At 46.8% G+C, this 15962-nt stretch overlaps 1 protein-coding gene across 3 annotated transcripts in view; it reads right to left on the reverse strand.

The window, feature by feature from the left end:
* Nucleotides 1-15962, reverse strand: part of LOC118774370 (roundabout homolog 2-like) — a 109402-nt gene that overhangs the window by 53947 nt on the left and 39493 nt on the right. For 2 of the 3 annotated variants that reach the window (XM_036523707.1, XM_036523706.1), the window contains exon 2: nt 9591-9917. In XM_036523707.1, the coding sequence (XP_036379600.1) occupies nt 9591-9917 (327 nt within the window). Of the gene's footprint in view, nt 1-9590; nt 9918-15270; nt 15658-15962 lie in introns of those variants that run through there. The other variant, XM_036523708.1, reaches the window with a different exon arrangement.

Here is a 15962-nt window from a genome sequence, read left to right on the forward strand (position 1 = left end):
CTTCACTTTAGCTGAACAGATGCTCAATGCAGGCCTTGTCAGGCTGCAAGCAGCTTCACTGCGTTATGAAGAGCGCAATCTGTTTCCACCGGAGCAGACCAGAACAAACAAACAAACACCATCAGCGCTCTCACTGCGCTCAACACATCACTCCCCGACTGCAAGGGTGTATCAGCAACTACACATTTTCTGTCAGCAATAACTAAACCATTAAATCTAGTAGACGGAGGTTAAGCCGTGTTTCTGACTCTTAGAAGAATCTCAGGAAATGTGCTTTGATTGGCAAGTTATTCGTCACCCCCCGTTTTGGTGTCTAGGATTGGAAGAAGAAAGATTTCATCCAGGTATGTTGTGCAATAGCTACTGGCATAGTCTGGTTGAGAGTGGTATTCCATGATGCACTCGGAGATGTCTCCTCGATTTACCGTTAAGGTGACACAGAGAATCAGCATGCAACATCCAACCAAGAAAAGGGAGGCTTGAGGGAAGGGGCTGAGAGATTTGACCAGAGGACGGGCCCCCATGCCAGTCTACCTCTGCGGCCATGCCAGTCTACCTCAGCGGAGCCAGCAACAAGCCCACTGCCCTACTTCCTGCTGAAGAGCACAGCGGGGCTGGGGTTCCACAGGGACTAGACAGCTGGGTCCACATTCCTCGCTGCGCTGTAGTCTCACCGCCCTTCACCGACCGGATAAAATCCCCAGATGACAGACCCACAGACACCGCGTTGAAACATCTGCTCACAAATGCCACGCATGCCCTCCGATTCTCACACAGATTTAGCTGCAGCGGCCACTTTCCGCCCCAGCTCCTAAACAGAAAACATCTGCAGCGACGGGCAAGTGAACATCGGCTATCGGAGCAAGAGGCTGCTCTCAATCTGTGCCGCTGCTGCGGCGGGAGAGGGCCGCAGAGCGGCTGTCTGCGCTGTTTGTCCTTCTGCGCCCCCACTCCGCGGTGGCTAGCCCCGGGGCGGCGTGGCATGCTGGCTCTGTCAGAGCGCCAGGCATGCGGGTGGCTTTTTTCCCCCCCCCGGCCGACAAGTGCCAAGCCAGGCTTAATCCTGCAACCCGCTCCTCCCATCTGTGTGGGGGCGCCACGGCCGCCGCTATCGGAAACCACAGGAGACTCGCCGAATGTGTAAGCCTTAATAAGCGGAGCGAGACACTAATTGAGCGCTGGAATGGGATTGTGTTTCATAGTAGAACCCATTACTCCCCGGATGATGCAGGCAGCAGCCAATGAATTAAGACAAAGCAGTCTTTCCCCGGCGCCAGGGAAAATGGGGACTGACAGATCTGAGGAGGTCGACAGTCAACATGGCAGCTGTCGCTGGCATCTGTCCACTCCCCTGTCCACACCGCTGCACTGCACCGCTCTGATGTCAGTCCTGCCTGTTACGCATCTCCCTCTATTTCAACACTGAGTCCGGGATTGTGTGCAAACACAAGAACCAAAGAAGATTCTGTGACCCATCCAATGTGAGGACTGGAGAGAGAGAGAGTGAAAGAGAAAGAGGGAAAAAGAACTCACTTCTTGGGTTGAACATCTGAAAAGTGTTAGAAGCCACTTGTGTTTATCAAATGGCTATCATGATGTTGTCTTCACTGATTTGAGCCAAATCTGTCAGAATCCCACAGTATTTTTATACTTTGTGTGCGCGTGTGTATGTGTGCAGGCATTAATGATTTAATAATTGAACAGCAATGAAAATTGTATTTGACATCTATAAACCACTTTTAAAATACCTATATACCTGCTAGGACCAATAAAACAAATGGGAATTAATACAGGTGGGACATGTCATGTTAACTGCTTGCAAAGGTCAATACATATTATCAGGTCCAACCAAACATTTTTATAAATCCATACCTTCTTTTTGCATATTTCTTTTTTCCCCCATTGCCACATGGGTAATCTGATGTGAGAGTGGAGAGTAAGAGCCGCCCCCTCCATTTCTGCCAGGTCTCTGATGAGCCTGTCGCCACCAGGATTGATTTGGTATTGTCTGACTGTTCCTACAACAGCATTCATCTGTCATACAGCCACTCAACACATCGCACCTTACGTTTTTGTCACTTCCTCTCGCCCTCAATCACAAATGTGCCAAACAAGCCATTATACACGAGATCTCACTGGGCTGTCTCTCTCAAAAACACATCTTACTCGAGAGGTGACACGTGTGTGCGTGCACGCACACACACACACACACAGACACACACACACACACACACACACATACACACATACACACACACACACACACATACAGACACACGCACACACTCGCGCGCGCACGCGTGCACACACACACACAAAACACACACGCACACACACACATAAATAAAATATAACACATTAAACACAAAGAAAATACACACACGCCTGGAAAATGCTACTTGACTACGGCCAATTCAATATAAAATCATCCGGATCTTTTTCTCATCAAATAGATTCAGCAAATGTGGGGTAGATTCAATAATACCCAGTAGATTCAATAATACCCAGTGTGGTCACCCACTTGCCCCAGGAGACTCCTCCAGGACCAGCACTGTGCTCTAAACAGTGGTAGGGGGAAGATGTCACCACCCTGGGGGCTGAGTGAGTGGATTACACACAGAGCTCTCTGAAAGCCTGCTGTTTAACATAGCCGGGTTTGCACAAGGAAACATCACCGCAATGTCTCCGCAACGTTGATGACGCCTCAGTCTTTGTTTCACAGGCTCGAACCCCACAAAAGACACAGGATGAGGGAGCACTGAAGAATGGGATGCTTTGCACTAGATCAAACCACGAGGGCAGCGCTGTAAAGACAGTGTAATGGGCCCATTGTGCTTTGTGAATGATCACAGCGGAGGACTGGTGTGACCGGCGCTCAGATCCTCCTGATTACTGGGGTTTCGCTTAATTCTTGAGGGGGTGCAGGGTCTCGGAGCCCGCGCCATATCAGAGACACACATTAGTCACGCACCCAGTCTGTGACACACCACAATGATTCATGGCTTTGCTAATGAACGTTTTAATTGATCATGGGGAAAACAGCACATCACTCACATAGCGGTGACAGACCCTTGGTTATTATGTTACATTATTTATTGGCTAATCAGACACCCTTATCCACACTGGCCTCCAAACCTTACCTTATATATACGCTCCATTTATACAGCAGGATATTCACTGTAGCAATTCAGCTCAAAAACAACAATAGCAGCGTCACACCCTCAGTTTGAATAAAAAGCCTTCTTTTTACTAGCCCATATCCGAGCCCAAGACACACTACTGCCTTGATCTGGCAGTGCAGATTGTTGGAGGGTGCTATTTCACACATTGGCTAACACTCTGCTTTAATTACTGTGATGGAGCCGCATGCAAAACAGTGCCAGGTCACCTGAACACTGCAGTCTTTCACAGGAACTGAGCAGACACAGTACACACACACACACACGGACACACACATACACATGCTCATGCGCACATGCACACACATGCACATACATAAGGACACACACACACACACACACACACACGTGCACACATACACAAACACCTGACACCTCTCTAATTTGCAGAGAAAATCTTGCAAAAAAATACACACACAATACGGCACGTTGTGGCTTCTAGCAGTTTGCTTTCATTCATTGAGGGGCTCCAGGCCACACCAATCTGTTTAAGCGGTGTATGTAATGCATGATTGTCTTTGCTTGATTAATTACCAGCCATTATCAAGACTAACCAGAAATGGGTAACTGTTGGCCTCTCTGTGACGCCCCCTCGTTTCCCGATGGACGTGCAGCCAGGAGGATTCTCAGACTCACCCAGCTGCAGGTGCATAGGTCACACAGCAAATCCATAAAAGCTAATTTAGCATAATGAAGCTCTAATCAACGAATTCCCAGCGTCTGCTTCCCCAACGATTCAGCACATCCCCGAGAATCAAAGGGAGGCAGAAACAAGTTTGACCACCAGCCTCCACTCTTCATCACACCTTTCTATTCCCCTCCCTCCCATCTTTTTCCTATGACTCCTTCCCTAAACTCCCCCCTCCAACCTCCTCCTTCCTCTTCCTCTCTCCTCCTTACCAGTTCTTTCCTCTCTTCTCCTCTCTCTCATTCCCTCTCTTCACTCCCCATCTGCACTCTTCTTCCTTTTCTTTAGTCCCTCCTTTTCTACTCTCCCCTGCAGGAGGACTTCAGGGGCATCGATCTGGACCTCTCCCCAGGGCACGTGGGACGCTGTGAGTCCTCCTTTGGTCTCATGCCGCTGGACACTTGAGCGACAGGTCGCTCTGTCACGGGGGCCACCCCGGACCTCTCCGGAGGGTGAAATTCTCATTGGGCAGCCAGAGAGAGGACTTCATTCAATGGTTCATTCCACCAACGGAAAAAAACCCCATCAACAAATGGAAAGTGAATCGCTGTACCTTGACTTTCATTGGCTTTCATCGGCTTGAGTGCTCTTCAATTACGATGCGTTCCGGGGGTACGTGGTGTGAAATGCAAGCAGGTGTTTGCCCCCCCCCCCCCCCCCCCCATTTAATTTGGATGAATAATAAACAAGTCTCTTCTCCATCACTGTACAGGTTCCACATTATGATGATTCACGCTGATTGTAACTGAAGGAGGAGAAAACTACAGGATCTAATTGATTAACCACCAACTAATTGCGTGACTGAGTCACAAAATCTAAATATAGCAGCCATCCATGATCGAATCTGTTCCACAATTACACTGCCAAAACTTTTCATATTGAGCAAGCACTTAAGGTCTTTCCAATAATGGCACAATAATTTCTGGCAATGTGCCCGTTCACATGACTTCCTGCATCTGCTGTTTGCGTGGGCCTTACCGTGACTCATATATAGACAAGACTCAAAATTCTGATCACATCTGAGCTCGGGTTTTGTCCAGCAGAACTATGTTTTTACAACACGGCATGGGAAATATGCTTGGTCCTCACACTGACGCAACAGCAGTCCCTGTGCACCACCATTTAAAATTAGTGGCAGCATATATGATAGTGGTTCCTCTATATCATTTTCATTTCATTAGGAGGGAGCAGAATGTTGCCTGGTGTTATAGATTCTGCTCTGAGCGCAGGCCACATGTGCCTTACCTCACTGCTTCTGGGACCAATCAGACAGAACTCTGTGCAATTAACTCATCCACGCTGACAAATTATCTCAGCCTTCAGATTGTACTCATCAGGAAGGGAGTCATAATTGTATCAGGTAAACAGCCGCAGCTCTGCTCTCAGGAGAGATCATGGCCCAGTTTGCGTCGGAGGATTGACAGGGGTTAGTACTTAACTTGTTTTAACCCAGATGAGTGTGCAGGAATGATTTCCAGCCGAATGCCTTCTATACCACCTCTGTGGTTCTGCTCTTGCACACACGCACACATAGCGCGCAGACATACGCACGCGTGCCTGCTCGCCGCGAAAGCACTCAGTCATCCCCCTGCTGTTTCTCAGAAGTCATCATCTGGTGGAGATGCTACGAAACGACCCTTCACTCAAGCTCTCGCCGCGTGTCTCCTCTCCATTCATCAGCCATTAAGCGCGTAGCCCGCTGGTGGCAGAGGGCTTATACATTACTTTGCTACTCCCTGCTGCTCTGGCACGGTGCTTTCACCACATTCCCCATCATGTCTGTCTCTCTCACACACAGAGGCAAACGCAAACATGCACAGACACACACACACGCCACATGCAGAAATAAGTGGGATGTTGAATTTGAGCCTTTAAAAAGATGCACATGACACCACTACAGGGCTGGAGCAGCTTGTGGGCAGAGGATAAAGGGGCGGAGCAAAAACAGAGAAAAGGGGATTCCGCTAGACTGATCCTGGCTCAGTTAAAGAGGTCATTGTGCACACAAACCCAGATCCCAGTGCAAGAGCCCCTCTCTCCCCTCTCCCCGCCCATCACAGTCTCTGCCACTGTCCAGCAGAGAGCAGACCCAAGCACTGACAGCCGTGTCATGGGTGATGAGCTCCCTGACACCTGAAGCTGTCAGAAGTCGCCACGCCAACCTGGCAAGTTCACTGAACTTTGCTGACACTACTCCAAACAAAGTCAAATTGGGAATAGACGGGCAGGGCATCGATGTGGGGGGGTGGGCTGGCAAGCAGCTTAGACAGTCAGCGCTGGTCTCTCAGATGCAGGAAATGGACAAATGCACTCCCAGATTGCGCAGAGAAGGAGGGAGGGGGGTCTCTGCGGCCGGTGGGCATCAGGTTGTCAGGCTGTCAGATTTAAACAGCAAGGCCTTTCATTAATACAGAACAAGATGCACAACAGTGGCCCCTGCGCCCTACACTGGTGTCAAAAACACTGACAGAACACACTGCCTACACCATGAAGGCCACTGTGAAACACTGGTGTCTAGAGCAGCTTACTAGTCCAACCCCTACTGAGCCTTCCCTTTCAGAGTAGACGGTCTCTGCAACAAAGGAGCAGCATGCACTGGTTTCATCCAAAACAAACATTCGGTTCTGCAGTATTTCATCGCTGGCACCAGTAACCCGACACAACAACAACACTGATACCAGCCTACACCTAACTCTAGCACTGGCACAATCTCCCACAATGGCACAAACTGTCACACAACACCAATGCCAGCAATACCATCCACACAAAACTAACATTGGCACAAATTTCCACACAACACCAATGCCAGCAATAATATCCACACAAAGCTAATGCTGCCACAAATCTCCACACAGCACCAACGCTGGCACCAATCGCCACCCAGCACCAATGCCAGCACTCATATCTGTACAGCACCAATGGTGACACCAGCTCCAAACACGGCAGCATGGGCAGTGTCACTTCACAGAAAGAAATATCCTCACTGCCGTGGTGTCACACACACTATGCGCAGGGGTCAGAGGATAGTCTGCATGTGTGAAGTCACCAGACACATTGAACAGATCATTGCAAATGGCAAATTGGAAAATAAACAACGTAAGAGACAGCTTGCTTTGCAATCAATGAAAGTAATTTGGGTCAAGTAGATCGAAAAAGAGGGGGTTCGGGTTCACAGACCGGCTCTCTGGGGCGGAGACAGTATCAAGTAACAGCGTTCCCAATGTGGGAGACTGAAGCGAGACCTGTGAGGGTTAAGTGGATTCAGTCCTGGGCGGGCACACTCACGGGCAGCCCACGACGTGCTCCATCAGGGGGTGGATTTTTCTATTAACGCTACCACTGGCTTTTCTGCTGGGACTGTGAGGGGAATGAAATGGAAGCTATCAACTGTAACAGACAAGGTCCCAGTACTGACACCACACCACTCTACAAGCCTTCGCAACCCCCTACACACGCTCATATAAACACAGAAGCATAAAACACGAGCCCCAGACACTCAATATATTTTCCACCAATCAGACAACACAACTGGAAGCTGATGTGGGGTCTTGAGATAGAGACTTAAGAAACTGAGAAGTATAACTCCATGGTTACTGTGCTGTAATGAAAACAGGAACACACACACACACACACACACACACACGTAGTCTTACATGATTTAAGAGTCTCACAGGCAGAAGAGTGAACTGCCGTTCAGAAGCCTCCAGGAAAGCGTGAGTCTCTCTAAATCTCTGCACATTTCAAAGGGGATCAATAGCAAGCGTGAGGATTGCTTTCATTCACCAGCCTGTCTAATTGCTGGATCGATCAGAGGGGGGGGGATGCAAAGCACCAGGGAGGTAGACAGACGGGCAGACATAAAGGACGGACAGGCGGACAAACCGTCAATCAGGATGGAGAAGCAAAGCTTTGATCACATAGAGAAAAAATCTTTCTCAGTGATCAAACAGTGGGGTGAAAGAACTGCCTCTGAACTCTCCTTTACTGCAGTGCTGGGAAGTCAATAACAGATCAGGCTCTAGTCTGGCCACAGCCGGCCACTGGAATGATGGTATGACCCCAACAAGCCTGCAGGACACACCAGGAGTCTGGGGAGCTGCTTCAGGTCCATATCCCACAATCTCTTCTTTGAATACCTCCGTCTCCTGTTTTTCTCAGCCACTTTCACTCTCCCAACACCACGCCCCCAAGCTCCCACCACACTCCATCTGAAGAATCACAAATCTGTCCACAACTAAAGTACACATTCCTACAGCCTCTTATCTTTTTAAAGAGTGGGCAGTATCTCTATACTATATAGATATAAATGTATATATTTTCTATATTTCTATATTTTATTTCTATATTTAAATATTACATTTTATTTTATATATATATATATATATACATCCATGCACACACAGTGAGGAGTAGTTGGCAAACAGTCAGCTTGTTAAAGCACACACTGAATCGCCCAGAGCCACAGTTTCACAGCTCGTTTGGGCTCGGAAGGCTCCTTTTCTCAAGCTGTCTCCTGTAAATGAAAGCTGAGAGGAGAAAATGAGCCGTGTGAAGCACCCTCCTCTCGCTCCCTGTGGCGTTCGCCCTGCTGCCATCGCCCCACCGTGTCACTCACCACCATCACTCACACCAGCCTCCACACACACTTCACAGCTCCCCTCCTTTGGCTGTGTTTATTTGTGGAGAGAGTGGGTGGAGCTGTGAGATAGACGCGCAAGTAAATATGTAGTAATACTACTGTAGTACAATGAACAAAAATACAGCACACATCTGAGCTATGATTCTGGCAGCTGAGGTACTGCTTTTGATAGCACTCAACCCTTCTGGAAACCGCATTCATCGCAGTTAGGTATAGTCCTCTAGGCTGTGATTTCATAAATCTGACTCTTCCTCTGTAAGTAAGTCTTCATAGGGCTCCCTCCTCTCTCCTAACTGAGAGCAGGCCTGAAAGCCAAGAGCTTGTTTAAGATTTTATATACAATCATCACAATCTTCTTTGGTCCCTCAAGTGCATCTTTATTCTCTTCTGGCTACCATCTGACCTCTAGCCCCTAACCTTGCAGGCAATAAAACGCTCAACTCCTCATTTAAGCCACCCCCCTCCTTCATAAACCCAGCAGCAAAACGAATAAAAAGAGTGGATTGGCGAAAACAATATAAGAATAATCTTGACCTCATCAATTTTTCATGAGTTTTTCATTTGGGCTTTGAGCCCTCGGTTCCACTGATCAATAAATCAAGGCACAGTGGTACAGTTAACACCTGGGGGCTGAGAACGACCCCCCCCCCCACCCCAGTCAAGCATTTTGCCCTCCCTTAGCACATAACCTCTGCCATAAACCATGCAATGCTCTCACTCCCTTCTGCCTCGCAACAACACTCCAGAAGACACAAGCATGCTTGGATTCAATCAACATTCGTCCTTAACTTTGACTAATAGCCAAATGGAAGTGTATCTTTTTAACCCCAAAATGGACTGGGGCTTTCAAAAATCACCAAAATGAATGAAAAATTTATGGTGGGAAACATATGTATTTAATTTCTATTCAAAGTTAAGAATGAATGTTGACTGAATCCAGGCCATAAACTCCTGTTCCCAGCATCTGGATGAAACAGAGCACAATACACATCGTGTTAAAGGAATCAGCAGTTCCTCTTTCTAAGCAATAATAATGTCAACCCCTTCAAGGTCAGGTCCCTGCAGCCCCCACAGCAAGACTCACATGCGACCTCCAGCGAGGCGTTGTGGCTGACCGCCTCCCCCAGGTAGTTGCGGGCGACGCAGACGTAGTTGCCATCGTCCGGCTTGCTCCGGCGCCCGTGGACGATGCGCAGGAAGAAGAGGGAGCCGCTCGGCAGGAGCATGCGGTGGGAGCGGGGGTCGTCCCGGTCCGTCTCCACGCGCTCCCCGTCCTTGTACCACTCCACGGTCGGGGTGGGCCGCCCTTCCGCCTTGCAGTTGAGGGTGGCTGGCTCCCCCTTGGACACGATCAGGTCGGAGGGGTGCTCCACGATCCGGGGCGGGGAGTCCTCCTGGCGCAGACGCGACCCTGGGTCAGGGGAGGAGAGGGGGTGAAGACAGTGAGGAGGGAAAACATTAAGACTGACACCCAAAACACAAACATTGCTGGTGCTGCAGTCTGTGTGTAATCTAATTTGCATTACAGTCCTGCAAATTTCACAGATGTCAGATGACTCCACAACAGTGTAATTGTTCCTTCCCCGGCAGAGAAGACAAGGACACCTGCAAGGGCCTCCCGTCTCCCTAGACACACGCAAAGAGGACTGAGGGGGAAAGATAATGGCCCCTCCGGTTCACAGCCCCTGAGACAGCATGTGGGTTGGGGAAAGAGAAAGCCTCATTGCTGATTCCCATTAGAGCCTTCCTGCAGGTCTCTTCAAGGTAAGTGGTCCCTCTGTGGCAATCTGAATGCCACTGCTAGCGTTGTACAATAACATGGCCCCTGAGTGCAGGTGAGTGCACTTCACCAAGCCCCCAGCCTGCGCTCCAATCACCCCACTATAATAATACACAATGTTGTCTGTTCAATAACACTGCCTCAAAAACCCTGTAATTACACCTATATTGTTCAGTAATAACACCATAGACGTGTAATAACAACAATTGCTTATCGCTCCTCTGTCCTCTTCTCTTGAAACCACAGAAAAAGTACACCAGTGGGCAATACATGGTTTGTCTGATAAAGCATGGGATCTTGAGGTCCCCAATCCATGTGGTAAAAAAAATTTACTGCAGTCACTTCTATGGAAGTCTAGCTGTGTGAACGGTTCACAGAATGCACAAAACATTGAGTTTTAAGCATGGTATGTCCATGATAATAACATCCACTAAGTATATAAAAAAAACTCAATGTAAAAGTTAAAAAAATAAAAAACATACATGTTTTTCCGACAATATTTTTTATTAGTTCAGCCCTGGTATGAAGGCATTTCTCTCAGGACTGATGTCTCCACTCTACTATCGACGACAGAGACGCATCCATCATGTCATTGGTCAGGAAAGGGGGATTCGTACAAGAGGGAAGGGGAGGAAATGAGCTTTTGATTTGATTACCAGGAGCTCACACCAAGACAAGACTGTCTCCTGCACAGATCCCTACCTGTCATTCCTTAAGTGCTGTAATTCAGCGTTATCACAACATTGCTCCAACATTTTAGCAACAGGATAGTTTACAGCAATTCTATGAGAATATTACTTGTGCAAGGGGTGCAGCCTCCGCATGCTAATCCAAAGATAAGCATCCTCTTAATAATGAAAACTAAAGGAACATTATCAGAAATTTCAGAGGGGGTAGAACTGTCCATGACAAAACAATAGAACCAAGGTAAATGAACCTGTTAAAATAACATCACCAAAATAAAGCATCCCTCTAATCAAACACAGATCCATTCAATATTATAATACTGCAGGACTGTTGTGCTGCAGGGCTTACACATTCCACAGACTTTTGCTTTTTATCTTTTTGTTTGTTTGCTTTTTTAAGTGTCTTTCTGTCAAGGTCAATGGTTATTTCCACACTGTCACACCATTATTTCCCTGCTCCATGGTTTGGTTCCACTTCTTGTACATCACTTGGAGATTTATTCAATACCACAGCTTCCCAACAAAGTTGCATTTATTACAGTCAAGAATTGTCCATTGTGTGTCCACACCAGAATCACATAAACACAGGAGATTTCAGGGTGGGCTGTGGGTCATTATGGATTTCTACCCAAGTAATAAAGTCAGAAGGCAATGCAAAAATCCTGGCTACAATATCATAAACAAATTTCATGGATAATGCAAAAATCACAGCTATAGTGTCATCAAGAAATGTTACCATCATATAATGCAAACTTCACAGTTAGAGGGTCATAAATAAATATTACAGGCATAAAATGCAAAATTCACAGCTACAGTGACATAAATGAATTGCCACAGGAAAAATGTAGTTTGAGAGCCATAGTTCAACAGCATGGTAGGTACCACACTGACAGTGCTGTGCACTGAGCTTTTTGTCATCACAGTAGAAACACTCTACTCTCATGTGAGAATCCCAGCTGACCATTCCACTCCACAAAACCACATGCTGTGGCAGATGGCCATTTCTGACTCTTGCAAAAATGGCCACAATAGCCATGCTAGTGACAGCACTATGCAATACAGTCAAAGTGTTTCCAGTGCTGTTTTATTTATCTTTAAACACACACGTATATGTGTGTGCAAGTGTGGGTATAGGAAATAGGTTTAGCTGTTTTGGTCCCACAACCATAACTAACGTTTCACAGTGTTTCTCTCTCTCTGCCTCCTTCCCTCTTTCTGTATCTCTTTCTTTACCTCTCCTTTCTTCCCTCCTCCCTCTACCTCTCACTCCCCCCGCATCTCTCCCGCTTCCCTGTCTCAGTTGATAAGTTGAAGGGCCATTCCCTGCCTGAATGAAGCTGCCAGCTCTGGGTGGGGTATTCTGAACAGTGTGCTGCAGCTCAAATGATTTCCAATACTCAGTGCATTCGAGTGTGCAGGCTCTTCGCCTACCGCCCCATACACAACCCACACCCGCTTCCTTTGTATTAATCGTAACGGAATTCATTTCGAGCCTACAAGTATTATACATCAACATAATGTTGGTGCTTGTCCTCCAAACAATCTCATATCGTTAATTCCCTTGAATGAACTCAGCACCTACTGTTTCTTCATTCCAGAGTCCCATAACCAGCACCGGGAAAGTGAAAATCCAATAGGCTGGCTCAAATGTTCAGAGCTGCAATGAAGAGTTTCCTCCACCCACAGAAATTGCTTTGACAGGATTCGCAGTCTGAACTGCGCATCTCCCTCCATGAAGCTGTGCTGGCCACGGGCTGCAACATAAATCTCTGCACCACTGTCCATCACCCATTGAGCTACATAGCCCTGCAGACACCAGCTCAGTGAGGATGCGCAGAGAAGGCGAGCAGCCAGAGACACTGCCCCTTAACTGAAAAAGAATGGTGATGCTCCCATTCCATAAGCAGAATTCTCATTTCCTTCATATCTGCAGGATTGATGTGTGTTTGCAATTGTCTGTCCTGCAGGAACTTTCCTTCCTTTCTCTCTCTATCTGTGGTTCCGAGGTAGTACAGGCAGGCAAGACCAGCTTCCCTTCGAAACTGGAAATGTCACGGACACGCTTTACTGAGACTTACCAGAGCGCAGGAGAACCTGCAAAATGCATGTATCATATCCCCTCTGCCTCACCACTGTTCCAGCAATCCTCAGTATCTATTGCAGATGACATTTTCCCTGAAAAACTACCTAAATACCAGACAGTACAATATCTGGAACTGCACAGCGACTAACAGCATGAGTCCTTCTAGACTTTGTGAGCTAATCTCTGATCTTCCTTTGAAATTTTTTTTTTCCTTTGCCTGGAATAGTATTACCTTTTCTCATTTTGTTGGACACTATTTATTAATCTGCACCTAGTGACATCCATTAATATACATTATTATGCTATGTGCATTATCATATGAGTTGTGCATGGGCTCATACAACACTGATGGGAGGGTTTCCAGAGTAGGGGCTTTGCAGAAAAAGCTGTGAGAAAGGAAATCATTATGAATCAGGCTCCTGTCTTACTCTGTTGTCTGGCCCTGCCAACACTTGTGCAGACTCCTGATTGAAAGCCATTTACATACTATAGGAGCTGATGGGTTTGTGTCACCAGAGAGGTAACACTCAACACCAGGGCCCCAACAATCCTGGTCTGAAGTCTGTTGGTCCATCCCTCCCTGCCACCTCTTCCTCTCTCCTTCCCTCAGACAAGATTCTGACGATTCACACATGCACTCCTCTCTGATCTGGTCTTAATCACAAAGCCAAACATATTTGTCTGTTGTGGCATGATAGGCCCGGTTCTGGCCAGGGGCCAGAGTAGGCTACTCATGTTCTGATCTGGATAGTGATCAGAGCTCCACCCAGCTGTGACAGGGATTGTGTCCACCTACCCTAGGATCCTCTGAAACTTCCTCAGTCACGCACACATATTCTGTACAAATAATATTCAATCGAAACAGTGCTTCAGCATTTTCACCACCAGCAGCTCAGTCATAACAAGCAAATTTGAGCAGGGCATTGCAATGCCTCTTACAAAGTGGGCCCAAAATGTCTGTTGACTTATTGTCTAATCTAAGACTGACTATCATATGTGTCACATTGCCGAGACATTGTTCATTTAAATGTTCCCAGTGAGATCTAGTGCCATTCTATCCAAACACTGACATGCAATCACATCCTTACTCAGAATGGAAACACCCTGAATCTCTCTCTATCATGTCTTCCCTCTCCTTCACCTCACCCACCCACATGTTCACTCTGCATTATCCACCTTTCTGAGTACTCAATAAAGTGAGCGAGAGAAAACCAAAGCATTTTTGCTTTTACAGACAAATAGCTAGGAAAAACCCAAGTGACAGAGACAACTCAAGCTGGAGCTGCCTGTGAGTGGGTGGGGTAGGCATCCCAGCATTCAATGCCTAATTCTGACAGCGGCTGAATTCCTCCTCCACAAGGCTACCCTACTTGCAACTTTGTACTTTTCACCTGCAACACATTTCAGTAATGTTGCCAGGCTACTGCAATTTCACACGAACATCAAAAGAACCTTGTACATTATTCTGGTTGATTTAGACCATTCTGCAAGGTTGGTTGCCATTTTCACCTCAACTGATTTCCACTGCCGTTTTTGTGCTTGTTAGCATTTAGCTGGAAGTGTTCAGCTGGCTACACCATCAACTACACCTTCTGTCATCGGTACTTCTTATCCTGTTTGGATTTCCTAGGAAGCACCTGTTTGCCAAGAAACATGTTTGTGAAGATGTTTGTTGTAATGTTCTCTGATAGACTGATTACAAGGTCTATACTTATTTTGATTCAATTCCTAAAAAGAATGCTCATCAGGAACGAATAAGAATATTATGTAGCTAATTAGCTTTTAATGTATAATTTAATCAACAGATTTTTTGACATTTTGCTGCTGCCTTAATATGCTCAAGGCTATGTCCACAATCTAAACTATTTTCCTAACCATATACAAGGTGTAAATGGTGTCCAGGTATTTCCAAACGCTAGCAATTCCTTCAAAGTGCAAACTGAGCAGGTGAGTGAATATCACCTTCTCTCGCGCACCTCGCTGACCCTTTCGCCCATAGGATCACCACGCTCAGAACAGACGAGACCTCTGCCGGGCAGCACGCAGTGGTGAGGTGCTGTTTGGTTTCGACCCCGCAGGAGAACATCAGCAACGCCAATCTGAATACGTTTTTTTCCAAGATACATCAGTCTTGTGAATCAAGTCAAATCACCTCTGCTAATATATCACGCCTTAGCCGATATTATGTGCAATTCGTCATATTCAAGGCACTTACCACTGACTTGAATGCGCAATAATCCAAAGAGCAGGATGACCTCTAAAAAACCCATGGTAACATAGTATCAGTCCACGTTTTGCGCGCAAATTCCGATTTTACTCCCCAGTTTTCGGAGCAGGCGATGTTATTCCCTTCTTTTTCTGACGTTGAAGTCTAATGATATATCCCAATGTCTAGCAGTTGACTGCAAGCCGTATTTTGGTCCAAGCACCAGCGTTAGAGGCATTCATTGTTGCATTCTCGGGGAACGCACGAGACAGGTTCACAGGCGTGATCGAGAATCCAGTCTTTCAACCAGCGAAGCAATATATTTCAAGTTTCTCGCTACATAAACTGCCCTGCATCATGAATGTATTTGTCAAGCAGAAACTACAGATAAGAAAAATCCACAGCAAACGGCAGTCAAAGGCATATTTCTACACTTTGACTAACAGATTAACTTCATATTTTGTTTTTTGTTTTTTTTTTTTCCATTTCGAGGAGTTATTCTGTCCCGAACATATTGTCAATTTTCCCGATGTCCACCTTCTCCTCTCATTTAAAACGGTACACACGCCTTTTACTTTACCCTACAGAGGTTTACGACAGCTTTCTACACATCTATGGTGTGCGTTCCAGGGGACGTTGGTGCTTCCACATGCTGGGTAGTACCGCAAAAATGCAGACTGCGGGAAGCGGATGTGTTAAAT

The sequence above is a fragment of the Megalops cyprinoides genome, chromosome 3 (genome assembly GCF_013368585.1).
Source record: "Megalops cyprinoides isolate fMegCyp1 chromosome 3, fMegCyp1.pri, whole genome shotgun sequence".
NCBI classification, from domain to species: Eukaryota; Metazoa; Chordata; class Actinopteri; order Elopiformes; family Megalopidae; genus Megalops; species Megalops cyprinoides.